The sequence below is a fragment of the Trachinotus anak genome, unplaced genomic scaffold (genome assembly GCF_046630095.1).
Source record: "Trachinotus anak isolate AG129_WGS33_773 ecotype Australia unplaced genomic scaffold, CSIRO_AGI_Tana_v1 ptg000014l, whole genome shotgun sequence".
Classification (NCBI taxonomy): Eukaryota; Metazoa; Chordata; class Actinopteri; order Carangiformes; family Carangidae; genus Trachinotus; species Trachinotus anak.
In genome coordinates this window covers 19,676,247-19,702,232 of record NW_027273865.1, presented here as the reverse complement: position 1 = coordinate 19,702,232, position 25,986 = coordinate 19,676,247, and the positions used below count along the sequence as shown (strand labels likewise).

General features: G+C 40.3%; 1 protein-coding gene across 2 annotated transcripts in view; it reads right to left on the bottom strand.

Moving 5' to 3' along the window:
- Window positions 1–25,986, bottom strand: part of kcnab1a (potassium voltage-gated channel subfamily A regulatory beta subunit 1a) — a 102,612-nt gene that overhangs the window by 55,409 nt on the left and 21,217 nt on the right. Inside the window, exon 1 of one of the 2 annotated variants that reach the window (XM_071497380.1) lies at window positions 11,263–12,073. The exons of the other annotated variant lie outside the window; for it this stretch is intronic. Within the exon in view, the coding sequence (XP_071353481.1) occupies window positions 11,263–11,471 (209 nt within the window). The 5' untranslated portion in view covers window positions 11,472–12,073. Of the gene's footprint in view, window positions 1–11,262; window positions 12,074–25,986 lie in introns of those variants that run through there. 2 annotated transcript variants of the gene reach the window in all.

The window sequence follows — 25,986 nt, the reverse complement described above, 5'->3', positions numbered from 1 at the left end:
CTTCTTACTTTGCAATTAACAGTAAGGGAATTTCTAATGGGAGAGAAAGAGGAGAAAAGCTTTAACTCTTGGTGGAAGATCCCTTTGCAGCCATAAGAGTGAGAAACAAACAGGTTGTTAAAAGTATAATCCTGTAGCTAAGTTTAGGTAAAATCATGTGCCTTGAATGTCATTACTTGGCACCCACAATGCACTGAAGTCACACAATCTTCACCTGGAATGCAGTCAAGCGTAGCACAGATGCAGCACGCAGATCTGGCCCAACTGATTATTAATTACTGGCCCTTTGATTACTCGTATTCACTAATCAAGAAGGAAACACATTTCACATTTCATATTACATCTTCACATCTCTACTGAATGAGCCCAGTTAATCACAGCTGCTGTTGATAGGCAGCAAACCAAAGATGCTGCACTGTACTTTAAAAACAAAGAACAATGCTGTTTCTATGATGAGGGATTAATTACTAACTTAGGAAAGTGTCTGGGAGGAACTAATAGTCCTTGGGGTGACATTTTTTTAAAGGAGCGACTATACTTTTAAATGATCAACATGCTGCTAAGCACCAGTGCTAATTACATGGTTACGATAAATTCAAAAAGTAAAATTACTTGTAAACCTTTATGGTTCACATGAGCTGTCTCTTCGTCTCACTTTGTTTTGCCCTCTCTTCTGTCCTGTCGGGCAGCTAAACAGGGAGACAACATCAGAATTACAATCTGTGATATCAGTCTGCAGCAACGCTTGCTCTTGGTTTTGGCTCTCAGCCCCATTCAAATCATTCTCCCTACACACCACGGAGCAAACCTGACAACCCATGAATGTGAATATGAATATGAATATGAATATATATCTTTATATATATCTTTAATGTCTGTCAGGCTCACTAAACACAGTTCATAAAACAGACACTTTAAAAACAGTTCATTTCAATGTCTTGGGCTTAAATCTAATCAGTCCCTTCTTTATATTGATGGCACTTGGGATAAGGGACTTCTTGAATACCTTTTTAGTTGCCAGGGGGACTCTATAGTGCCTCCTGGAGGGGCTGAAGAGAGGATGAGAAGGGGCTCGCAGGATACTCCATGCCCTCTTCCTCCTCCTTTCTGTAAAAGTTTGAGTCAAAGGCTGTTTGGGATTTGCCAACTATTTTGCTTGCCACTGACACTTTTAACAATAGTTTGTAGTATTGTAAACTAGTTGTAAAATCTGCTAACACTGAAGCCACTGGTTTTTCTAAAGATCATCTGTGAGCATCTTTTGAAAATATACTCTGTATTTTCAGAGAAGCTCACCTGAGAGTCCAGGCCAGCATTGATTTGTAGCTGGCTAATGTGACACCATGTTTGAAGGGCTTTAGTGTGGCCCAGAGAGGCAGCTTCACCTGAGGTGACCGACTAAGGCCATGTCATCAGCATTCTTAAACAATCTAAAGTGTTTCTCATTGATCATAAATTCATTGCCATCTTGGCACATCCTTTAATTAAAAAGCAAACGTGAGCAGGGTGAACAAAGCACTTGGAGCATTTGATGTGGAGATGACCCCATTGTCCTTGACTCTAACTTCAGACAAAGCTCTGCAGTGCTATTGGGATCAAATCAGAGGAGCTGCAACAACAGCAGTACCATAGACAGTGATACTGCTAGTCTTACATTAGTAACTGGTGAACAAGAAGACTAACTTCAGAGTCAGCTGCCACACAGCGGGTCAAATATTTTATTCAGCTATGCACAGAGAGATACTACTCCAATCAGCTGCTGTCACATACAAGATAAAGTGTTTCAACTCAGAGCTACTTTCAGCTACAGACCTGTCTCTGTAATTAATAATGCTATCAGTGTCTTTCAGGATGCCCAAGGGCACAGCAACAGTTCACAGACAAACTGATAGACAACCAGGCACAATAGCTGTTTGTTATTCTCCCCACAGTTCAATGTGATAGGTCCCTGTGGGGATTTACTTGTATAATCATTCCTAGATTTGACGAACACTCTTTGCTGTATTTCTGTCTCTTGTTCTTTCTCATGCTCCTTTTGTCATCCCTGCATTACTCTGAGTGAGCTAAATATCTGCTTGTGTTTCCCCAGACTGTCCTGTTGTAAAAAAAAACAAGCCCACAGTTTGTCTGTGGAAGCAGCTCATTATGACCCATAGTTACATTTTATTGCTTGATGACCTCTAGCAGCCATAGTAATCATGACAGTAGCAAAGAAGGAAGACAGGTGACCTAATAAAAAGTGCAATAAAATCCACATTAGGAGGTCAGGGTGGATGGATGGCTCATCAAAACACAGGACTGTCAAACAGGTGTCCGCTGTTCATTTCCCATGTCAAATAGATAGTCAATGAAGTTTTTATATCCATGACCGTTCAACAACCTGAGCCATCCTTAAGGTCCCCTCACCTTAAGGATGTACTATTTTAACCCAAACCACTTTTCCTAAGCCTAAACAAGCAGTTTCTGTACCTAAACTTAACCAAACTGCATTTTTGACCTATACAGCTGTTTAGATCCTTATTTCCATAGAAATCAGCACCAACTAGCATAAAACCTTTGAAAATAATGACCACCTATTCAAAATTCCTACTAATATCACTAAGTGTCGGTCCTCTTTATGCATTCAAGACAACAGTTGTACTTCCTTGCAACTATTCTGATGTAAATATTGTTAAAATATTTGTGCACTTAGCTGAGGTGAAAAAGGTAATTTTATCAGTGAAAGCAAAATGCATGTTTTGCAAGATGTTTCCATTACCATCTTAGGTTTGACTCAAGCTCCTTTACTTGGGTCATCTCCTCGCGGCATGTGGATGGAAACTGACATTAATGCACATTTTCTTTTTTCAATTTTCTGAAAGTTCTGTTTAAATTAGATCTTGAAAGGGAATCTGGCTATAAACAGCACAGAAATCATTCTGTTTTTATCACATTCACATCACATTACCATCCATTTTCCAGCCCCATAATACATGTTATTCTTTAGTTCAATTACCTTTTTTAGTTTACCCCCACTTACTTAAATAAGGGGGCGTGTGTGCTTCTTTTAAAGTGTTCCAGATTAAATGATGACTACAGAGTCAACATGATTACCATGGCAACAAGCAGAGATAATGTGTTTGGAGCCCGACCAGCAGGCACAAAGAATTCCTTCCTTTAGTCATTATCATCTTACTCATTTTATCCCTTTCTGTCTTTATATGTTATTTGTTGTCGTGTTGAGAAAAAGCTACAAGGAAGTGAACGGCCTTCTGTGTCACAAACACACATGCACACACAAAAACTCATGGTTTCAGTATTTTAATGTTTGCCAAAAATACCTTATAATAAAAGTCAACAACTTTTATTTCAACAACATTTAGGACTTTCACATATACAGACAGGGCATCTTCGCACCTCCTCCACAGAATGGCACACCGCACAGATGCTTTTACAGTAGTTGCTTATCTGGCCTTTCACACCACTATGCTGTGCAAGCTCTCTGCAGGTTACAGACAGTAGCTGAGCTGACACCAGCCCTCCTCTGCCAAGTTAACAGTATGTGAGTTGGCTCATGCAATAGCTTGTCCAGTATTCACAAACCCTTCATGTTTGTTTTTTTGCTACACATGTTGAAAGGTCATCAGGAATTAGCTTTTTTTTCATGCAGAATCTTTCATCATTTTTTTTTTCATGTATTGACACATTTGAGGTGACCAGTGACTAAAGAGGTTTAGAAAATTATGAGGCAGTTTTTTCTTTCTTAATACTCAGAACAAATACAGGTACTTATATTTTGAATAACTAAAAATAAGAATCTCTTAGTGTATATATTTTGTGTCTTGTTTTCATTGATTTACGACTTTCAGAATCAGTAGTCTGTGGCCTTCACTGACCACCTCCCACATCTGCCCTTTCTCCTCTTTTTTTTCTCTTTCTCCTACTGAAAACCAGAAACCAAATCAGCAGAGTCAGCCATCATAAAATAACTTGAGTTAGGTCCTCCATCAACCAGTCAAGTTGCAGTTTATATGCATGTCTGTCCAGACTCGTAGTGAAGACTCTAACAGAATTTAATAAAGGCTATTGAGTGTATTTATATGTATATATATATATATATATATAATTGATTCGACTTGACTTTGTTGTTCTTTAAAGCATTCAATAGTAGCCAGAAAAGTGTTTGCAGAACGTTACCATGTCACAGTGAAGCTAACCTTTGAATATAAAATGTAATCACTTCAATAGACATTTGCTTGAAATGTTGTCATAATTTGTTATGAATTCTTGAGTAATGGCCAAAGACGTGTTCTGTAAGGTTCCACAGATATCTCTTTCATAAGAACAGGATGGACAGACAGTCAAAACATACTGCTTCTGGCCAAGGCTGTCACTGGAGGCCATGGCATGTTTGATACACTAATTAATATAAATAAGCAAAAATTAAACCCAGTACTAAGATCAAAAGAAAGGGGATATGAGCATCTGTGTGTGTACATTTACATTATGTGTAAACATGCATCAGTAATGTGCAGATAAGCCTGTATGGATTCATGGGGGCACTTTGGTGTCTATATGTATGTCTTTTCACATTTGTATGTGTACTCATATACATCTATCAGAGCATGTTCTGTCAACATGGGCTCAGATGAGACATAGTGTTTGCACTGAATATCTCTTATGTTGGTTAACCCCTTTGAGGCTCTGCCTGGATGCCCTAACAGATTGGAGAACTCACAACTACCATCCTGCTCCCTGTGTACTCAGTGACATGAGCAACAAGGGGACAGTTGCTATCAAGGGGCCACACACATATTCATAAAATAGAACATAAATTCATAGGTTTTAGATAGCAGAGATCACAATTAGAAAGTTTCAGAAAATGATTTTGACGGTGAATTTTATGGATATGGACGATATGTTCATAGGAACTCTAATTTTATTGTGTTCTCCCAAAGCAATTGGTGATTAAAGGTATCATTTTGAGATTGACACCTCTGGTAGAGCTATGCAGCAGTTTATTTATCCCTGTTCTCTTTATCTCATTCATATGCAGAAGGATGCACATGCAGGAACACGGGTAATGTGATACACTTTCCTGCCAATGTTTTTTTTCAAACTCTTCCACTGACCTACAGGTGACTATAGTGACCAAGTAATGCTGCAGTGCACCAAAACATGCAGGGAAGAAGAAGAAGACTAATAGACAATGGAGAATTTAAAATGTTCAAACAAAAGGGTTTGCAAATGTTTTATAAGGAAGGAAATTGTTAACACCCCTTGTTGGCACCTTTTAAATGAGAAAGGTTTCAATTTCTTATAGTGAGTGCTGTAGTGAAGCTGATTTGTCTTAGAAAATAGAAAGTAAACCCCAGGAAAATTCATTTGTTTTTCAGAAGACAGATGCAAGAAACATCACAGAAGCTGGTGGAACAGAATCTAACCTGGCTCTCTATGTCCTTTGGCTCTAAGTCTCTTGGCTCTCTGTGTAGAGTAAATCTGGTGTTTTATTGAGCATGCTGCCACTGGATTGGATCCGATGTGAAAAGCCAGCCATTTTAAAGGAGCTATTTGTAAGTTTTACTATTGCTACACAGCCAAATTTAGCATTAGCATAGCATCTAGCCAACAGATGTTTACTTACTGGTCTAGAACATAGACTGTATATAAAAATGAATGTAGATTCCGGGTCTGAGAAGTGAAGCCAATGCAGAAGTGCCTTATTCCTGCATTCTATCTGATAACCATCAGGGGGCGACTCCACTGTTTGCAAAAACAAGTTTAATTGTATTGAAGTCTATGGGAAAATTACCCTACTTCTCACCTGATGTACTACCTCAGTAAACATTTCCTAATGAGTTTATGGTCTCAATCACTAGTTTCCAGTCTTCTTCAATGCAACATGATGTTCATTATTTAAATTATGGTCCCATGTAGAAGAAAATAGACGATAAAGCGGGGTGTGCATTAGGGCGTGGCTACCATGTAATTCACTGACTGTACCACCCATCCTGACAATCAGGCTGACTTGGTATAGAAGAAATATTGCGAGTTCAGTATCAAGCTTCATTCCTTTACTCACCAAGAGCCGTCTCCAGCAGTAGAAAGCAACGCCAATGTTAACTCTTGTTTGCTATGTTTGTCTATTTCTATCACTTTTTTTTCCTCTACTGAAGTTAGCATGCTAACCAGCTAGCCCCAGCTGGCCCGCCTGTCTCTTCACTTTCCAATAGCATAGTCACTTTAGTGTCCTGTCTGCCCTGTTCTACACCTTATGATGACTGCAGCTCTTGGCAAGCAACCATCAACACCACCTGCTCCCAGCAAGAAACCACATTCGACAGCAGAGAAAACTTACAAGTAGCCACTTTAATGCTTCACACGTTTCTATAGTGGGTTGTACTCACTCACTCACACACACACACACACACACACACACACACAAACCAGGCATACTTAACTGACCTATTAATAGCTTTGATATCAAGTCAAACACAGTCTTATGCTTCCTAATGGTTCATTCTGTCTATACCTAGCTCCTGCTATACTGCTCTCCTTCCCTCTCTCTCAAAAAAGGAAGTATGCATGGAAACCAACAAGGAGACAGCACAAAAGTCACTGCTACTGCTCTAACTCATTTCAAATGCTGCCTAGCTAAGAACAAGGACCGTTTCAAAGCTCATTGTCGCAACACACACTGATGCAGAGAGGGGGACACAGGGAGCAAGTAGCACCCTGGTGGCTCAATCCTCACAAGTGCATACTGCACAGAGCACAATCACACCACAGCGTGGGGTTTGAATTCTTTCATGAGAGACATTTAAACCTACTCCGTCCCTCTCTCTCTCCCTCTCCTGTGTATCTGTGTTCACCCATCTGACTGATTGACTGATGCAAATGTTGTTTACCGAGTCTGAGAGTAAAGAAAACCGTTATCAATTGAATGAGCTCTCACCACAGTGCATCAGTGTGACGCTTGATGCATTTTTGTAGCATGTTGAAAAAATACACCAGTAGTAAGCCTTTCTTATTTCTGCTGCACTGTCAGAATGAAATGCAAAGGATGTGTCAGTAAATCCAGCATAATCCAGTATCTTATCATTGTATTCAGATGTACAGTGATGCATCCACCACCACCTCCCCCAACATGCACACACAATGTGCTCTATTCTACTGCTCTGCTGTGGTTAGAGCATATTAAAACATATATGATTTCTACTCACTCAAGCTCACATTGGGCACCAGTAAACAACTTATTACATCAGTCAATCAATAAATAAGCCGAGTATTATAAAACTGTTGATGCAGTTAAATGTTTCTGTTTTGGCCTCAACACAACATGACATCAAAATTGAAGATAAAAGACTTTAGAGGACCTCAAGTACCATAAGCACAGACTTCAGCTTTTATTCACCAGCATTAAGATAGTTCTTAGCTTCAACCATCATTAGCAACAGAGACAGTGAGACACGTCTGTTTCTTTGACAAGGGATAAATAGTTAAAAAGCCTGACCCCTTATGTGACCTGTATTTGTGTGTGTGTGTGTGTGTGTGTGTGTGTGTTATATGATGGAAGCTGCCATAACAAGCACATGAAATGAAACACACACACACACACACACACACACACAAGTAAACACCTAGAAACAAACACATCCTCACTAGTTATGCTTTCACCTACACTGCAGTGCCTGAGCAGATGGTGCGTACAACCCTGGGTTCACTTCCTGAAACAAAAAGAAACAGAGAGAGAAAGAGAGAGAGAGAGAGAGAGGATGTAGGGGGGGTAGAGACACTCAATCCCGTCTATACTGTCCATCCCAAAGCATTAATGTCAGAGGAAGACAAAGCTTCTCTGACTGACTAACACACACACACACACACACACAAATACACACACACACACACACACACACACACAAACACACACACACACAGGTATCGGCTCTCGTCATCTGTCTTTGTCTCTTTTCGTTTCCATCTCTCTCCTCTCTCCATCTTTTCTCCTATTGTTCCTATTGAGCAGTGAGCAGAAACTCTAGCCCATCCTCATCTATTGTCACAAGTTATTTTCACAATTGTCTGCCTGCCTACTGAACTTTTAATGACAAACTGACAGCATCAGCATATGGTTTGCCATCCTATAGGAGAAGATCTGTATAGGGGAGTGTGTGCCTATGTGATTTGTAGGTGCCTAGGTGTGTGTGTGTGTGTGTGTGTGTGTGTGTGTGTGTGTGTGTGTGTGAGGTTTCATTCTTATAGCTACAATACTCCCACGCTTTGATGCATTTTCCAAGAAGGAGATTCAATCAGTTAATTAATCAAATCAATTGATATCTGAATTTAAAAGCCACAGAATGAGAATATAGAGAATAAAATAGAGAAACTATTTCTCACAACAGTCTGTAACTGAGATGTATCTGAAGTGGCTGCAGTCTCTGGCATCATGGTATCGTTAGAACCATTGCCAATCATGTCTGTTCTCAAGGCAGATCGGTCAATACTCTGAACAATCAAACCCTGTCAGGAGGTGTCAGGAGACGTCTCTGTTACGGACCCACGCCTGTCAGTTATCACAGTCATGAGGCACTGGTTTCCACAGACCTTGATGAAGCCAATGTCCTGATCGATTCTTCCCATTAATACTGACACATCAATATGGTTAAACAATACTGGCAGAAGGTTATCAGTGTAAAGAGATACAATCCCAGTTCATTTACAACTGTCAGACAGTTGTTTTCAGTGGTCCTTTATGAGAAACACAACTCTTGTGAAGTTTGGGGACAGAATTCAGAAACCCACCTTTTTTGAGGCCTCCACCTCCACCCAGAACTGAATCCATTGTCACCTGCCAGCTGTAGCTCTGTGAGTTTCACTTTTGACACAGGTACTTGTAGTCGCTGCCCCCACCATTTAGATCTGTTATTCTAACGCAGTCTGACGTGGCCCCGAGCCCCAGTCAGCACGCTGCTCACCTGTCTAGCAGCTCTCTCATTACTGGTCAATCCACATAACAGCCCACTTATATTACATAATGTCTAGACCGCTTCAGAGTCTAGACAATAAGTAATTTAAGAAGGAGTCCGCAGCAGTTTTATACCAGTCTTGGGCAGAGTTATAAAACTCCACACAAAAGTGTTGAAGGTAAAATTCATCAAATTTGATAAAATGTCACTAAATTGAAAAGATCCTACATTCTTATAGCTCTCAAGTGTGTGTCTGAATTACTGTAGGAGATATGTTACATGCTACATTACAATGAGATTTATTTACTACTGCCCTGCTCAACAATAGAACAATTACTGTATATCCCCAATTATAGCACAAGACATTTAACACATGCAGCAGTAGAGATGCAAAAGCTGAGAAATATATGCACTGTGAGAAACCACTGAACACAGTTACTAAAACAAAAGAAATCTGAATTATGTTTCTGAGATCTCAACAGACGAGTCCACTGTAGGTGTTGTTTCAGACAGCCACATTCATTATTGTTTCAAGTCCCAGGCCGTTAGAGCCAAGTTAAAAATCAAAAATAGGTGAAAATCATGAGAGAAAAAAATATCTGAATGAAAAATTTATTTCACTGCAAAACAATTTTGCATCATTAACCTATTTTACTGTGCACAGAGCATGACAAGCACCCTCATTTTATCCAAGAGGTCTGCAGAATTTCATTTGGCATCAGCTACTGCACAAGAAAGTCCCAAAACAACCCTGAAATGTACCTACAGCAGCAAAACTGTAGTGTTTGCTTTGAAACTGAAAAGAGTTTTATGAAGTGGTTTTATTTTATAGAATATTAACACCATTATATGCTGAATAGTTAGTGCTCCCATCAGTCTGTTACTATCTCTTCTCTATCCACATGCAAAGCCTGTCTTCATACACACTCTCATCACACACACTCCAGCCTGATTTCACAGTGATCTGCAGAGTTGGGAAAGAAAGTAATGTCACCATATTTTATATAAGAATCACATCTTGAGGCTATTTGAGAGTCAAACACACAAATCAGCTGAGCAGCAGGACTGCTGAGGTCAAATCCGACTCAGACACTCTGCCCACACTGCAGAGCTGTCTCACCAAGCCACAGAGACAGGCAGAGAGAGGAGAGAGAGAGCTAGGGAAAAAGTGTTTAGGTGTGTGGGAGAGAAGCAGAAATAAAAGAGTCCTCTTCCATTCATGGCATTTGGAAGCATCAGAATCCGAGCGTTTGAGTATTTGTGAGGAGGAGGGGAAAAAAGAGGGGGAGAGGGGGAGGATTTGTGCCAGACACACAGCAAGTCTGTGAAATACTGAACAAGTGTAAATGAACAGTGGGGAGAAAGAAAGAAGGAGCGAGGAAGCATAGTGATAGACAGAACTGACAAAGCACCTGCAGGAACTGTCAGTAAACTCTCAGCAGGTAGCAGACAGCATGTATTCACATATCCTGACAGGTTTGCTGGTGACATCCAGTTTGAATGAGCAACTTGTGCATAACTCTGGAGACTGAGGATCAGATTTGAAATGTGTAGCGCGAGTTCACTGAAAACATACTGCAGGCTCGGCACAGGGTGCTTCAGATGGCGCTGGCAAGAATGGCTTTATGAAAAGACACAATATGACAGCAACAACAGGCACATGAGGTGGGGGGGGGGGGGGGGGGGGGGGTTCTGGGCAGAGAAGGGGAAGTTTTATGTATAAACAAGATTTAGAGCTGTTTTCTTATTTACATAAAACTATTCTTTAAAACACAACATCACAAATTCTATAGAGTTGGGCACATGGTCAAAATCAGTGTTAAGATATTAATATGAATATTTAAAGATGAAACATTATCACATAGCAAATGTGTCTAAAATCTGATATAAGATGATAAGTAATTTTATTATATCATCATGATATAATTCCGATGAAATCTGATAAATAATACACAATTATCACCAAGCAATCAATGTAAGGGTGGCTAGATACAGTGCACGTCTCTGTCTAACTATCTTTTCTAACTTTTAGCCATAAATGAAAAAATAATTGCACAAGAGAAATAGAGTTGCATTCCAAACTGCAAATGTGTGGACAATTCAAAGCTAATGAAAAATTAAGCAGCATAATAAAAGAATAATGAGTAGAGATGAATGAAGATGTAGCAGCTGAGATGAAGTGGATGAGAAAAGAAATACAGAGACGAACGTACAAAAGTGGAGGGAAAAATAACAACACCCAGCTGATGAGCAAAAAAAAAAAAAAACAACAGCTTATGTTTTTCTACACACACACACTCTTAACTCTGAGACACACCTGTACTTCATGCCCGTGTGCTTTCCCGTTGACTCCTTGAGTGAGATGTGGCGTGGGGTGAAGGAGCCAAAGCTGCGAGCGATGATGGCCACGGTGCGGAACTTGGCCCGGGCTTGGTTCACCACGTTGGGGCTGGTGGCGCTCTGCTTGCTGTGGTCCCCGTTGCCCCTCTTCAGGTTGTGGTCCGTACAGGCGATGGACACCTGCATGGCTGAGCTTCAGGTGAGGGAGCAGAGCTCGAAAATACACAGAGGTACAGGAGGTGGAGACAGCCAGGGAGGGAAGCCTGAAGTCTCGAAGAAGGTGTTTTTAAAATCTCTTGATTCAGCGTCTCGTCCTCTTTTAGCCAAAGTGTGTTCAGGTTGTCCTGTTTCTCTCTGAAGTTCTTTTCTCTTTGCTTGGAAACAGATTAAGTCTGCAGTTCCTCACCTCAATGCATCACTTTGTTCTGTGAAGCAAAATGCAGCTGCAAATTCCTCTGTTCTGTTTGCTCTCACATCAAGTCTTCCATTTTAAGTCTTTACTTGTAAAAGAGAAACAATGGAATGGATCAATCATCAAAAGCCTGAAAAGAACAAAGACTCCTCAGTTCTTTGAGAGATCCCCAATTCATACCCCCGCTGGTCTTCCCTTCTTCTGTGTCCTGCCGAGCTCAGGGTATTTTCTGACAGGGTTTCAGCTGCAGAATGACAATCGGAGGAGGTGGAGAGAGTGCAGAAAAATGGGAGAGGATCGAAACAGGCAGAGAGAGATGGAGATTGCGACCCAGGCGCTGCGCTCTCCCCGGTCTGACTGTGGGAAGAGAGAGCGAGCAGTAGCGTGTGAGAGAGGGGAGAGGAGGGTGAAGGAGGAGGAGACAGGGTCAGAGAACAGATAAGGAGACAGAGGGGCACAGAGGAAGAAGGAAACAAGGGGAGGGGAGGGGAGGGGAGGGGGGGGGGGGGGGTGTCTCTCTCAGGTCCTGGCAGGGTGCACCATCACACTTCTGCCATCAGCACTTTTTCCCATCTTGTCACTTCTTCTTCGTCTTCTTCTCTCCTCGCTCTTCTTCTCCTCCCTCTTCCTCTTGCTCCTGCCTGATGCTAAAGCGTGTTACTAATGTGCTTGTGCCCCAGTTTCCACCTCTTTCTCCCCTCTCCCCTTCTCTCTCTGATATTTGTTCTCTGTCTGATATTTGGATGTTCTGCTCTTTTCCCTGTCGTCCTGTTGTTTCTGTTTTTTCCTCAGCAGGGCAGCTCCTTCAACGACAGCGGACCTTCAGGGATCTGAGAGGAAGGTGGTGCAACACATTTGCTTTCTCTCTCTCTCTCTCTCTCTCTCTCATTCCCACTCTCTCTCTTTCTTTAGCTCCTGCTCCACCTGTCTAACTCACCTTCTCACTTTGTTTTCTCACCTGTCACCTTTGAAGGTTCCTTCTTCTCTTCCTCCACCAATAATTTCCATGCAGCAAAGCTTTTGCCCTTTAGTCCCTCTGCACCCTGCAAAACATTCTCTCGGTTTTCCACGTATTCTCCTCCTGGACCAGTAGTTACTCTACACCAGTAACAAATATTATTTGGCTCTGTGTTGCTCTGTTGTGGCAGGATAAATCCTGCTGCTATAATTGTGCCACCTTTTGGCAGCTCTCCTAGAAGAAAAAATCTGTCTCTTTGCTTTGAAATTCACTGTATGCTGGAAGAAAACATACATTGACTTTATCTTCCTCAGGAGTCAACATATGTTGTGCATTTTCTGCATGTGTACATACATATGAATATGGTGCAGAACCTACAGTATTTGCAAGTGTGAAACATACTGATATAAAGTGATCCTTTTTTTTCCCCAAATCCCCTCACACACTGTACAAACAAACCCCATAGGCAGCTATAAATCAAAGCGAACGAGAGGAGGATGGACGAGATGGGGGGAGGTGTGCAGAGATTGGAATCATGAGAAAGAAAATGACTAAAAACAGCAGACTGAGGTGTAGCTGAGCTGAAAAGAGAGGGAATTATTGCGTGTGTGTGTGTGTTTGACTACAGCACATCCGTGTGTGTGCCTGCATGCGAATGACTGCGTGCACATTTGTGTGTGTGTGTGTGAGAGTTTACAGAATAAGGTGTTTATGTTGTGTGCTCTTCAGTAATTCTATAAGGGGTGTCAAGTTGAGGTAAATGGTGCATTTTGCTGCAGGGTCCCTCAACAGTCTCCTCCTGTGTGTGTGTGTGTGTGTGTGTGTGTGTGTGCATACTTGTGGTGCAAATGTCAGTTCTGCACTGTAAATACATCCAAGTGTTTGAAGAGAATAAATGAATAAACCATTTCATTATCTGGACTCAACTAAATACAGATTTTTCACACTGGTTTGCTGTGTTTGTGCAGCTTCTCTGCTGTCAGCTGATGCTTTACTGTAACATCTGACAAAAAAAAAAGAAAAGGCTGCACCAACCAAAGAGGATGTGGTTGTAAATGCCATGGAAATGTCAAACTAACCCCTATGTTACTAGTCTGTTTCTTCTTTCAAAGTCGGCAACTGAGCTGGAGGAGGGATTGAGGGAGGCAATAAGAGCCAATGATAAGGAATTCATTGTAGAGTGTATTATTGAATTTAAAGAATATATGATCTCTTCATCACTGCACGCCGCCAGCTACTGTGAGCCACATGCACTGTCCATCAGTGCCCACCAGTTGGCCTGGTTGCATTGTTATAAGCTGTAGGATGGATTGCCATGAAATACTGGACAAACATCCATGACTCTGATTCTCCCTTGAACTTCCATCAAACAACATCATCTGGTCAGAATAAGATACAAAATGCGATGATGTAAATATGATAAAACACAGTCTAACACTGGCAACAAAATACGATCTAAACCAGGTCACGTCAGATCAATTAAAAACCAAAGAGTACAAATTTGACCACGAGCTATTCGGTGCTTTGACAGTTTGACTCTGCTGCTGACGTACTTTGATCTGTACCAACAAAGTATTAAGGTTCAACATTGAGCCTGACACAACAACTGTCTATTTAAAAGCTTACATCATTATATCTCAGAGCTCCATGCAAGACTGTAGCTGTAAGGGGTGTCATCAACACAAGGAAAATAATTGTGATGGGTGCATGTTTATGTCTATGAACAGGACATGATAAATTCATGCTACTAACCCCATTACTGGAGCTCCTATCACTTCACTGACCTTGTGTACAGGGGACTTTGGGATCTCTCAATAAGAGTCTCATGGGATAAAGTGACTAATGGAAACCAGGGTCACAGCTGCCTGTTGGGGTAAAAGGTTATATCTGACTGCGACTGTTGTGGCAATAGTTCATCGCTTTAAAGTGCTTTATTTCATTGATTTGAGTTGACCAAATCTAGTGTGTATTTTGTATATTGTTTATTGTGTATCATGTCTGCATGTTTTTTTAATACCAATTCAGTCCTTTGAAAATGAACTCCACCCCTCCTGTCCCTTACTGAGAAGACAGTACACAGCCCCGGGATCAATCTCTCACCTAATGGAAAAGCCGTTCCTCAGCAGCTCACTCCAGATCAATCCTGTCCCACCCCCCCTGGGAGGAACAGCACATTCCCAACCAATTTCATGTTTTAAGCTGGAGCTGGCTTGAATCCTCTTTCCTCCAATGAGGAGCAGAAAAGTGCTGAGTGTGTGGCTGCAAGGTGTGTTACTGTCCTGGAGTGTGTGCAACATACAGTATACAGATATGGAGGTAACAAACATATGGAGGGGGTTCCGTGCTACACATCAGTCTCTGTAAAAAAAGTACCAAACCTGTTGGATGAAATTTTTCAAATATTTCTTGCAGTGGTGTGTGTGTTTAATCTGCAGTATGTGTTATCACCCATTCAAAATACATTTATTTTTTTGTGTCACTGAAGTACACTCACTAGTTTGATAATCAAACTGTGAATCACTCCTGATCAAAATAAGTGGTCTTGTGTAGGGGGAGGTTGCGCAACTGTAACCCAGTAGTTAGTGAAGCCAACTTGTACAGTGTAGGGTCAATGACCTGAGTAACAAAAATCTGAACACCAGAAATAAACTCCACACTATTTTTTCACTACAATTTAGGACAGGTAAAGGGGAAGAATAGAATTGAAAATGTGCCTAAAACTAACAAATATTGCCCTAGATTTAGTCATGTTCAGATGTCTGAGTTTTGCTACATTTAAAGGTTTTTCTTCATACAAAATCCTTAAGTTTTAATTTCCTTTTTTTCTTTTAACCATTGTAATTTCTTATGACATATTCATAATTGCAGTTACGACTGAAATACATGTGGCAGATGCAGCGCGTGAGCCTGTGAACAATAATCCAAAAATACGGCAGGAGAAATGTACTCACAAGAATGAACATGCTGCATATGGACACATACTGCGGCAACTTTTATTAGATTATCTGAAACACCACACACTTATTGCTCTGTTGCCCAGTAAATGAACAACAATCAATACAAGCATTCATGTTTTATTACTAGTTCTACTGTGACACTGCAGCTCAGGGAAGAGAGGCAAAGGTGAGCTCAGAGAGCTACTGAGAAACTTTATTTGTTGAAGAGACTCTTATTGTCTATGACAACAGCTCTGTTGGTCTTTTCAACACTTGTGAGTGTTGCGTACTGTAATTCTTCTTGCTTGTATTCTGCAGTAGCTCCTACATGTACAGTATGTGCTGTTTTCCTGTAAGCAAATCAACATTTCTTGTGCATATAACACTTAAACCCCAAACGTTGGTGTTTTGTTTCAGTCCTTTGTGTTCTCAGATTAATGTATTTCTCTTGATTGTGCCTGTGACACCAATGAAATCTGGCGACTGCTTTCCTGTCTCCTTTGGATGTTGGTGATTTCAAGCCATATTTGTGTAGTTACAATAAAGGTTTTTAGCTGCAATGAAATTCCCATAATTTCTAATTACACACATAGATTATATTGTTTAGGTCAGACAGTGCAGCACCATGTCAAGAAACAATGGGTGTAAATGCGTCATGCACTACTAATGATAGAGGAGGTGAAGAAGTCATGGCAGAACATAAGTCAACATTTAAAGGTCAGTTACTGCTACTCTGTTTCACGATATCTGCCCTGTGGCATCAAGGGTCTGATTCAAAGATTAATGATAATAGGTCTGTGTGTCCATGTGTGTGCATGTGCGTGTGTGTGTGCGTTTGTTCAGAGATAGAGAAGCAGCACATAATTCGTGAGAAACCACAACTATATACAACTAAACTGACTCATTGCCATTATAGCCTGGGATCTCTGGCTCTGCTCTTCCAGCTGAATTTAACTCAAACTGATGCAGCAGTCTGCCTCTTAGAGTCTTTGCAGCTGTTTCTCATAATAACAACCTTGTGGGTTCAACATTCACCTCCCATTTTTATGATCTATTAGTCAGGTTGCACATATTTGAAGACTTTTTCACCATTTTTCTGATTATCGTCTCTGCTTTGTTTTTGTTTTCCCAGCAGCTGCCCCGTTAGCAGCAAGTGATGACACACTCATAACTCTGAGCGTAATGTGATGACTGTGTCCTACTTTTGCACCTGCGTGCGTGTGTGTGTGCTAGGTTATGAGCTTTGTCAGCAAAGCGCTACAAAATGAAATCCTCATCAGATGCCCCAGACTATGTATGTACTGCATGTGTGCATGTATGTTGGTAGGTGTGTGAGCACGTGTTTGTCTTGAAAATCTTGAAAAGAATCTCGTAGAGTGATGCACTGTGCATCAACATCCGACTGTCGAGCCTTACTCAATGCTACCTGACCAACCACTGATGTGAGTATCACTTCTACACACGCAATGTTTCCACTGCAGACAGCAAAGTTTTTCTCGCTGAGCAAGGGGTATGAAGCACACACACGCGCACACACGCACAGTTTGTGCACTGATGATGAGGCCAATCACACACAGTCACAAACAAGGACAAATGAAACATTAATTAAACACTGGCTGGTGTACAATTGAGGGCTTTATTTTACCATGCAGTCACAATGACCACACCATGCGCCCATGTCAACAACAGTTATCCAAGGACACCCGCTGTTTTTGTTCATGCTGCACATCACTTTTATATCCAACAGATCTGATGTGTTTCTTTTAAATAATTCGCCACTACACTGCAGTTCTTGAACCTATGTCTTTGCCTGTGCAAAATAATGGACCCAGCAAATGATAAACTGAGTGACACTGCACTAAAATCAAACTTGGTCCTTGGATGTCTGTTTTCAGCATAACATCTAAGAGACAGTTTTTAAAAGCATCCTGTATGGCATTGCTTCATTTTCATATTTTGCTATACTTCAAATATAAAACTACTTACGTGCCAAAGTGCATTTCAGTGTCAGGAAAAAAATATCAACATGTTACAGTGCTGCTTATGTTCTCAGAAAAGTCAGTGGAATTGGCAGATTGGTAAAAGGTCTTTCAACCGTGTCCCATAATGCATTTCATATAATTTAATAACTCATCATTACACAATTTCAGGGTGCTGTTTCTTTCCATTCACTAAAAATGAATTTGATTATTACAGGGGTACACTTGGTTTTATGTCATTACACAGGAAATGTATAGGTCCCAGTTAACAGACTGTTACCAAACATTTTCTGTATAGGTCACAACATACACACACTCAGTACAGTACATATTGTATACTGTATACTGATGTCCTTGTCTGCAACTCTGCTCCGAGCTCTGACACTGCTCCAAGTGTTGTGACCCAAGCTGACAGGGCAGCATCAGGGATGTCAGCCCTCTTCATGACTATAAGCTCCTCATCTCCTGCCCATAGGACTGAACTGTCCCCACTGCCATGGACTGAACCATTAGTGGCAGCTGTAGGGGGGGTCGTTACCAGTGAGATATGATAAGCAACTCTGACTTTGTTTGTGGCCTCATAATTGCACCAGAAGTGTATGGTAAGCAAAACAAGAGTAGAATACACTTTCTGTACAACTATGGAAGAAAAGTTTAACAACATGACGGTATTGAGGTTAAAGCTTGTTTTTTCATTACTGTTCAAGAACTTCCTTTAAACTTCATACTTTCAGAGTGCCACCCCTTGGAGAGTCAGGTACTTTAATAAGTTTCTCCAGGTGCTAGAACTGGGTTGGACACACAGTTTTTTTTCCATAACTTTTGCAAAAAATGATGGGTTGGAAAAAAGCCCCAAGTGAGGAGGTAAGGTGATTTCACAATTCCTAAAAGTAGCAGTGTGGATTTCTACATATATATAAAACCCAACAGCAAAACACTGTGTTAAAAAAATTTGAAAGCTGCTATAAATCACTGAATAATGACTAGAAGAGTGGTTACTGAATAATGTTTTTTAAAGGAATGAAATAACATTTTTAAAACACTCTTATTATTCAAGTGGCTTGAGACGCATCCACAGAGAAAGCCTCACAATATGAAGCTACTCATCAGAGCAAAAGAACAATAGGCCGCTATTTCAACGTGACAGCTCTGCAAAATTACAGTAACACACACACAGATACACACACACACACATGTATACAGACACACAGTGACACATTATCATTAAATCTTTCCCCAGTCTTTCCAGCCTCGACTGAGGCCACAGGTCACAGGGCAGAATGAAAAAGAAAGAGTGAGAGCATGAACGCTTCATTAGTCAATCATATCCATTGAAATCCATAAAAGCAGCATTTCAATTTCACTCCTGTCACTGCAGTGATCTCGTCCTCAGTACAAAGAGTGGAGCTGTCACACCCCCACCCCAACCAGCACTGTGCTCATGACTGAATCAAGTCAGCTAATCAAGTAACAGGCAGCTTACATGTTAGATCATGTTTCATGCACTATATATGATACAATATATCTTTTACATGATCCTACTATATATTTCAAAAGCAGGCATACAGTAGCTTTAAATATCTCAGCTAACACCCTGTCACCCTTTTCATTTTTGCAGAGGTAATATTTGCTTACTAAGTGAATGCAGAACCTAACTCACATCATTATTAAGATCTATTTTTGGATATGTTATCCTCTATGCCTCCTCATATCTTGTGTAAATAGTATTATACATAAATTATTGGGCACAATTTTCAAAATGCAATCACACACAGTAAAATATGAATAAGGCACATTTATACTGCAAGCATCAGCATATTTCTATATTAAAGTTATTGTGGCATCAAATAATCGTGGTGAGAGCTCATAATGTATCACAACGAGTTGTGCAAGATTTTATTTCCTAGGAAATTATTTACAATCGCAAGGCATCTTGGGTAATAAGCTTGAAACGCATGGGCACATGCTCGCTGATGCCGACTGAATGTCGCACTTGACTCCTGGGGATTTAGTCCTGGATCGTTTGTATCATTAAAGGGGTTTACACCTCGAAGCAGGGTAGCTCATGGGTCAAGGATACTACAGCCATAAGCATATTACAGTGATGAGTCTTGGCTTTAAGGTCATGTCAATCATGGTTCATAACAGAAAGATACGTGCTGGGGCTCGAATGAGCATCCCTCACCCCCTCCTCCGTCACCACACAGTGGCAGAGTTATGAGCATGTTTTGACAGGAAGTATAAGATGGCGTGTAATGTGATTAAAACAACCAGTGACTTAGCTTTGTAATTATGTTTTATTCAATTTGATTTTTTGTTTTTCTTAATAAATCTTTAATCATTGCAACTGAATGATTGTATCGGCCACTATATGGTAACAACAATACCCCTTTGCATACCACAAGAAAAATAAAAGCCAGTGGGTAGTTATCATGCAACCTGAATGTTGTGAGTGTGCATCAAATAATGCTGGGTAAACTCTATTTTCCAAACAGGAAGGTGGGTAAACCGGGTTGGTTTACTCTTCTGCAGTGGCAAATGAGCAGGAAAGCAAATCTCCACAAAATATTCCCCGCTCAGCTTTGCATAAAAGCCAGAGTTTCCATCATCCAGTGGCTGAGCACCGAGGGGTGTCACAGTGGAAAGATGCCAGACCCTCTGCAGCTGCCACCTCCACTCACAGGAACAACAACATTACCCCTGAAAATAAAACCATGTCTCTTCCAGCCCAAGAGGAGTTTATGTAACAGTGTTCTGATTAATTACTACAGCTCATGACTCAATTTAACTCCTGTCCAAATTAAAATTTCACCTTTAGTTGAGCTTATAATGAGCTTAGATTTTTTTTGTAGTTCTCTAGTAAAACTTATCCTTCTAATAATGTGCCAAATGCATAATTATGCCATAACAAAAGTACTGTACACCCCATTTACACCTGGCATTAAAATGTGATCCGATCAAAGTCTGAGCATAACGCATATATACCTTGCATTAACATGCATTTTTCCTTATCCGGATAAGGTGTCACGATACAGATATCCTTTTATTTCAAGGTGTAAACAGGGTCTTATGCAAATATGTGTTATATTTAGTGAGTGTATTTAACACAAACAAACAAACAAACACACAAACACACATGAGCATATTAACAGACATTTTAACAACATAAGCATCTCTCTTTACCCTCTATCACGCAGTAACTCACACCCACACACACATAGAGGCAGGTCACCACTGGGTCACAGTCCTGAGTGTATCCATTTAGTGGCTGTCATTGTCCTCAGAGGAGCATTAGATTACAGCTAGTTATTTAGACTTGAGTCAGCTGCTGAAGATAAGGAGGTCAAAATGTCATTAGCTTCTATCTATCACTAACACAACCTGCCCTCTCTGTGCTAAACGCAGTCTGACAGTAGATTTGTAGTCAAAAGGTAACAAACCAAATTGTAACACAATAAAGTTAGAGTTATAGTACAAACAGCAGCACATGCTGTAAATTGGGTAGTTGCAACATGTACATTAATCACCTCTCATGCTATTATTAATGAAATCTATTTTAATTAAACACTTCAACGGGCTGGGGTCCAAAATTAATTAGAAGGAGTGCATTAGTAGTAGGTACAGTGCACACTGTTTGCCCTGCCAAGCAACTGCAGGCCAGTGCAACATAAACATAAACTTAAAAAATAGCATACTGCTGCTACAGTGTGAGCTGCACAGTGTGTAACTCAATGTCATAGGACTGTTCACAGATGGCACCAATGTAGCAGAACTTCATGCATATTTAGACTTCCTAAGTATCGATTAAGCACAGATTGTTTCACCATTATCCACTAAAAGATGGTGTAACCCACTTTACAGCTCAATGTCTTTTCAATGAAACAACATTTTTTCACCAAAGTGAATGAGGGTTGAAATGGACATCTACAGAACAAAATGCTGAACCCTATCCAACCAAATAAGGAGGCAGCAGGTACGGCTGTGGGCTGGCAGACTAAGTTTGGCTAAAATCATCATCAAAATCAGTGTTATGAGCATCTGCTATGTTGCACCATTTACTGTAACTGACGATACGTCTATCTATGTCTTCTAATTCAGTCTGTACAAGGGCACATATTACCTTGTGTGACCAGCGGTGATTTGGCCAACAGTACTTACTACAGTTACATGTGCACAGAGTTACTGTTGGCAAAGTCTTAAAGTCTTACTCTTGCATACTGTTACTTAAAAAAAAAAATCACCAATTTAGTCACCATGGTAATATCAGTTTATAGAGCTTCAGGAGCTGTCAGCACCATACCTCTGGACTGACATCTTGCACAAACGACAAACAAGGTTAATATAAAGTGCCAGGAGACCAGGAGAGCATGTGTATATGTGTGTGTGAGTGTGTGTGTAGGGATTAACACAGCACTCCTCCCACTGCAGTTCAGGTCATTGTTGTATGCATCCAGGATCACTCCTGTAAATATGAATGTGTTCCAAGGGAGCAATTTAAAAGAGGAAATAAAATGTTTGATTTTCTGTCCATCGCTGTGTTTTTTCTATGGAGTAAATGTCGGCAGAGAAAAGTTAATTTCAAATGAAAATAAAATTTTAAGTGTTAAGTCCTAAAATGACTGCACCTGAAACTCATGCATGGTGCATTTGCAGGAGAATTTCTGAGAGCAGAATTATAAGTTTTTAATGAACTTTTGTCCATTGTAACTAAATGCATGACATAATGAGGCTGTTCTCCAACTTGCAGCATATTATAAGCAAATACTCCTACACCACCTGCACTACAATTAGCTATTTGTTGCAGAGAGCAGCGTTTCTGACTGCTAGAGAGTTTCCAGAAATGGACACTTGATAGTCAAGAGTGGTAACAACAAGAGGAAACTGTCATCTCAGTGATAGCATTGCTATGGAAACAGTATGGAGGCGTTATGTGTGTGGGAAAAAGCAGCAATAAAATAACACCAGGCAAAAATGAAGATGCCAGATGGCAACCAGGCAGCATCTGGAGGAATGAAGGACACATGTACCCCTATCACCTCTGAGAGGAAAGTGTGTATAGTAAGTAGTGTAATGAAACAGGATGTAAAAGACACTTTAATCTGCTGAGCTATGAAAACAGTACATCTCCAACACTACTGGAAGATTACTGCATCAGGAAAGAAATGTATTTATTCAGCATTTTTAACAGTAAGTACTATGATTTCCACGTTACTTTAAGGGGAATCACATTGTAAGATTTTCTCAACACCCAGAAAAAAAAATCAAGCTTTGACAAAGCACAGCAGCAAAAGGTAGCGGCATTCATGCAGAAAACAACAAAACCAATTTGCCTCTCAATTTATTTCTTATATTGTGTTTGTGACCTTCATGCCACTTCTCTAACAGACCATATTTCCCCTGGTCGCACACTCTTTTGGCCACAGAAATAGTTTAACTGAATATATTGTGCATGTGTGTAGTTTAGAACCTGCAATAAGAAATACAGTCAGATGTTTGAATTATCTTGTGCAACAAAAGGCAAATTAATGCAATAAAAGACAAAAAAACATGTTCTGCACTTAACACAGGTTATTGTATGTTCTTTAGATCATTTGAGCTGGGCTGGGTTATGAGTGCAGCATTTTAGCACACACACAAACATACAAAGCAAAGGTCAGAGCAGTGGTTATGTGCTGTAGTCCTGGCTGTAAGTAGCTGAGAATAGAATTACTCAAGCAAAGTACAAGTACCTTAAAAGTGTACTAGTATATGTAGTTAGTTACTTTCCATCACTGGTGGTAAAAAAAAGTTACCATTACAGTTTCTGCACCCTCAAATTGTACGCCACTACATGACCATCACACTACTTCCTGCATTAGCACTAGAGGTTGTCACATAGCCCAAAATGCTGGACCCAATCTGGAACGGAAGCCTAACAAGCATGAATAAATATACCCTGAAAAACCCAAGACCTAATTACACCCAAACAAAAATGTAGTTGTTCCAAACAAACCCACACAGAGACAGGAGAACACAGGCTTCCTACCTATTAAGACACATTGCATGGATTATGATCAGTATTTCATGATTGGATCTGCCTGAGAATGAGACAAACCAACTCGCAGCCTCGAGACCCGCAGCAAGAGAACAAAGCTCTCCCTGTACCTGAATATAATTTGTACCAGTCTGATCTGGGTCAAGTCTTGGTTACAAACAAATTGAATCTACGAAGCCAAAGCTTGAGTGACACAGAAAAGGTGGAGTTTTTTTTGTATGACAATGATTCTTCATGCAGCACAATGTTCAGTGTCGCTCTGAGTTCCAGAAAAAAAACTTTTAAGTGAATTAAACAGATAGTGTGTCTGTGTGTGTTTGCATGAATCATTTGCATGTGCACTCATGTACATGTGCTCTCACATGAGCGTGTTAGTGTCTGTGAGAGAGAGGGGGAGAGAGAGAGGGAGAGAGAGAGGGAGACAAAGTGCTCCAGAGACAGAGAGTGAGAGATAGATTGCATGTGCGTCATCTACCAGCTCTGGTGAGCTCATCGTTTTGTTAGCTGGATTAAATCTAACACCTGTGTCCAGTCTAATGTGCATCTCCCTCTGCTTCAATTTCATGCTCTAATTTTTTCAATGATTACTGGCTGGGTCAGTAAAAATCAACTTAGTTTTGTTTTTTTTGTTTTTTTTTTAATTTTATCTACAGTACATCACTGTCTCCCTACATGAACACATTGCACATGACAGAAAGGGTGGGTGTGGGTGTGAGTGGCATTGGCTCTGTTTCTTTTATTTGCCTTAAAATTGAATTGGATTTTGATCATTTTTGGAAATCTAAAGAATGGTAAGAAAAAAGGAGTACATAATTAAGGACTTTAATGCCTCTGTGGCCAACCCACACAAGTGATTTCAATTATTTTGGCTGATTAGACCACTTCCCAAGACTGTGTGGGTATGTACAGACTGAGCTTGATTGACATCTTATTCGCTCTCCTGTTAGATTTGTGTGAGTGGGACAAATTACATATATTAGTACCTATATAGTGCACTATATCTACATACCATAATTTTATTTGACTGTCAGATTTCCACTGAAAATTTATGTACTATATAAGAAATGTTTTTTGAGCAGAGTTTTCATTGTGGTATCTCTATCTCTGTAGGTTTTTGGAGTTTTTTTTTTTTTTTTTTATGATAGTCCTCAATCTGAAACTCATGTCCTGTCCCACTCTGCTGTAGAGAATGATCGTTAGCAAAATGACTTAAACCATAAAAGTGCTGAAATGAAACCACTTGAAGATAATAGCGAGGTGAAGCAATTGTATGACAGAGAGCCCTTACATCATGCCAAACCACCAACTGCTCTTCTAATAAGTGCTTCACTGTGGCTCTATTAATTATCAAAGTGAGACAGTTTCAGAGGTATGTGCCTCAAAACAGGCACTGGCCTTTATGGTTGTTTTAAAGTTGAAATCCAGTCCAAACTTTGGAAGTTGTTCTATGAGAATCTTCTGAGAATAACTATTCTGTGCCAAAAATTCAACCTCCTATGGTTCGACTATGAGTTGGATTTTTAACTGCCGCCCGAGCAAGAAGTAACTTTTAATGGCACTTTCCTATAAGATATTTTAGCTTCTGTAATCCCCAGACTCTGTGGAACATTCACAGAATGAAAAGCTCTGCAAGAAAGCAAGCAAAACTCCTGTGTTGATGTGTGCTTGTGTGTGTGCGTGTGTGTTGATCTATATGTGCACCTGAGCACTTGAGTGCAATCATGTACGCACAAGGGATTCCCCATCACTCGTATGTGCTGACAGGGAATTCTCCTCCACCATTTATCATCCGTGCAACCCACAACTCATCAAGCAAGAGTTATTGAGCGTGTCTGTGTGACACAGGTAAGATAGTTCCCATCAGTATGTGCTCCTGCAGGGCAGATGAAATCATTTAATATTATATATCAAGCGATGAGACTATGCAGGGAAGTAAAATTAACAATAAAAAAATGTTCAGCATTATTCCTGTATTGTGTAGGGACAGAGGTTATGCAAGGCAAACCAGGAGAAAAGAACTTTGAAAATTAAATAAAGAAAAAAACAAGCAAATAGGAAAGCGCAAACACAAACTATTCAGTAGCTAAGTTACAATACTTGTTAATAAGAGCGACATAAAAAGAAATGTTTCAATGCTGCTTTTGAAAAGAGTGTGAAAAGGGTCCTCAGGAAGGAGATTCAAGCAGCTACAACAATAAAAACTAAAGGTGGATTTTGAATTGACCCAAGAATACCAGGACTAGGTGACCTGAGAGGTCTGGGTATAAGCTTTTAAACGTGTCTATAGCAAGGTGATTCACGAGCAAGACAACCCAGTCAGATCTAGTGCCGCGATGTGAAGGTGGGTGAAGTGTGCTTTATTTTCTTAGTCCTTGATAGAAG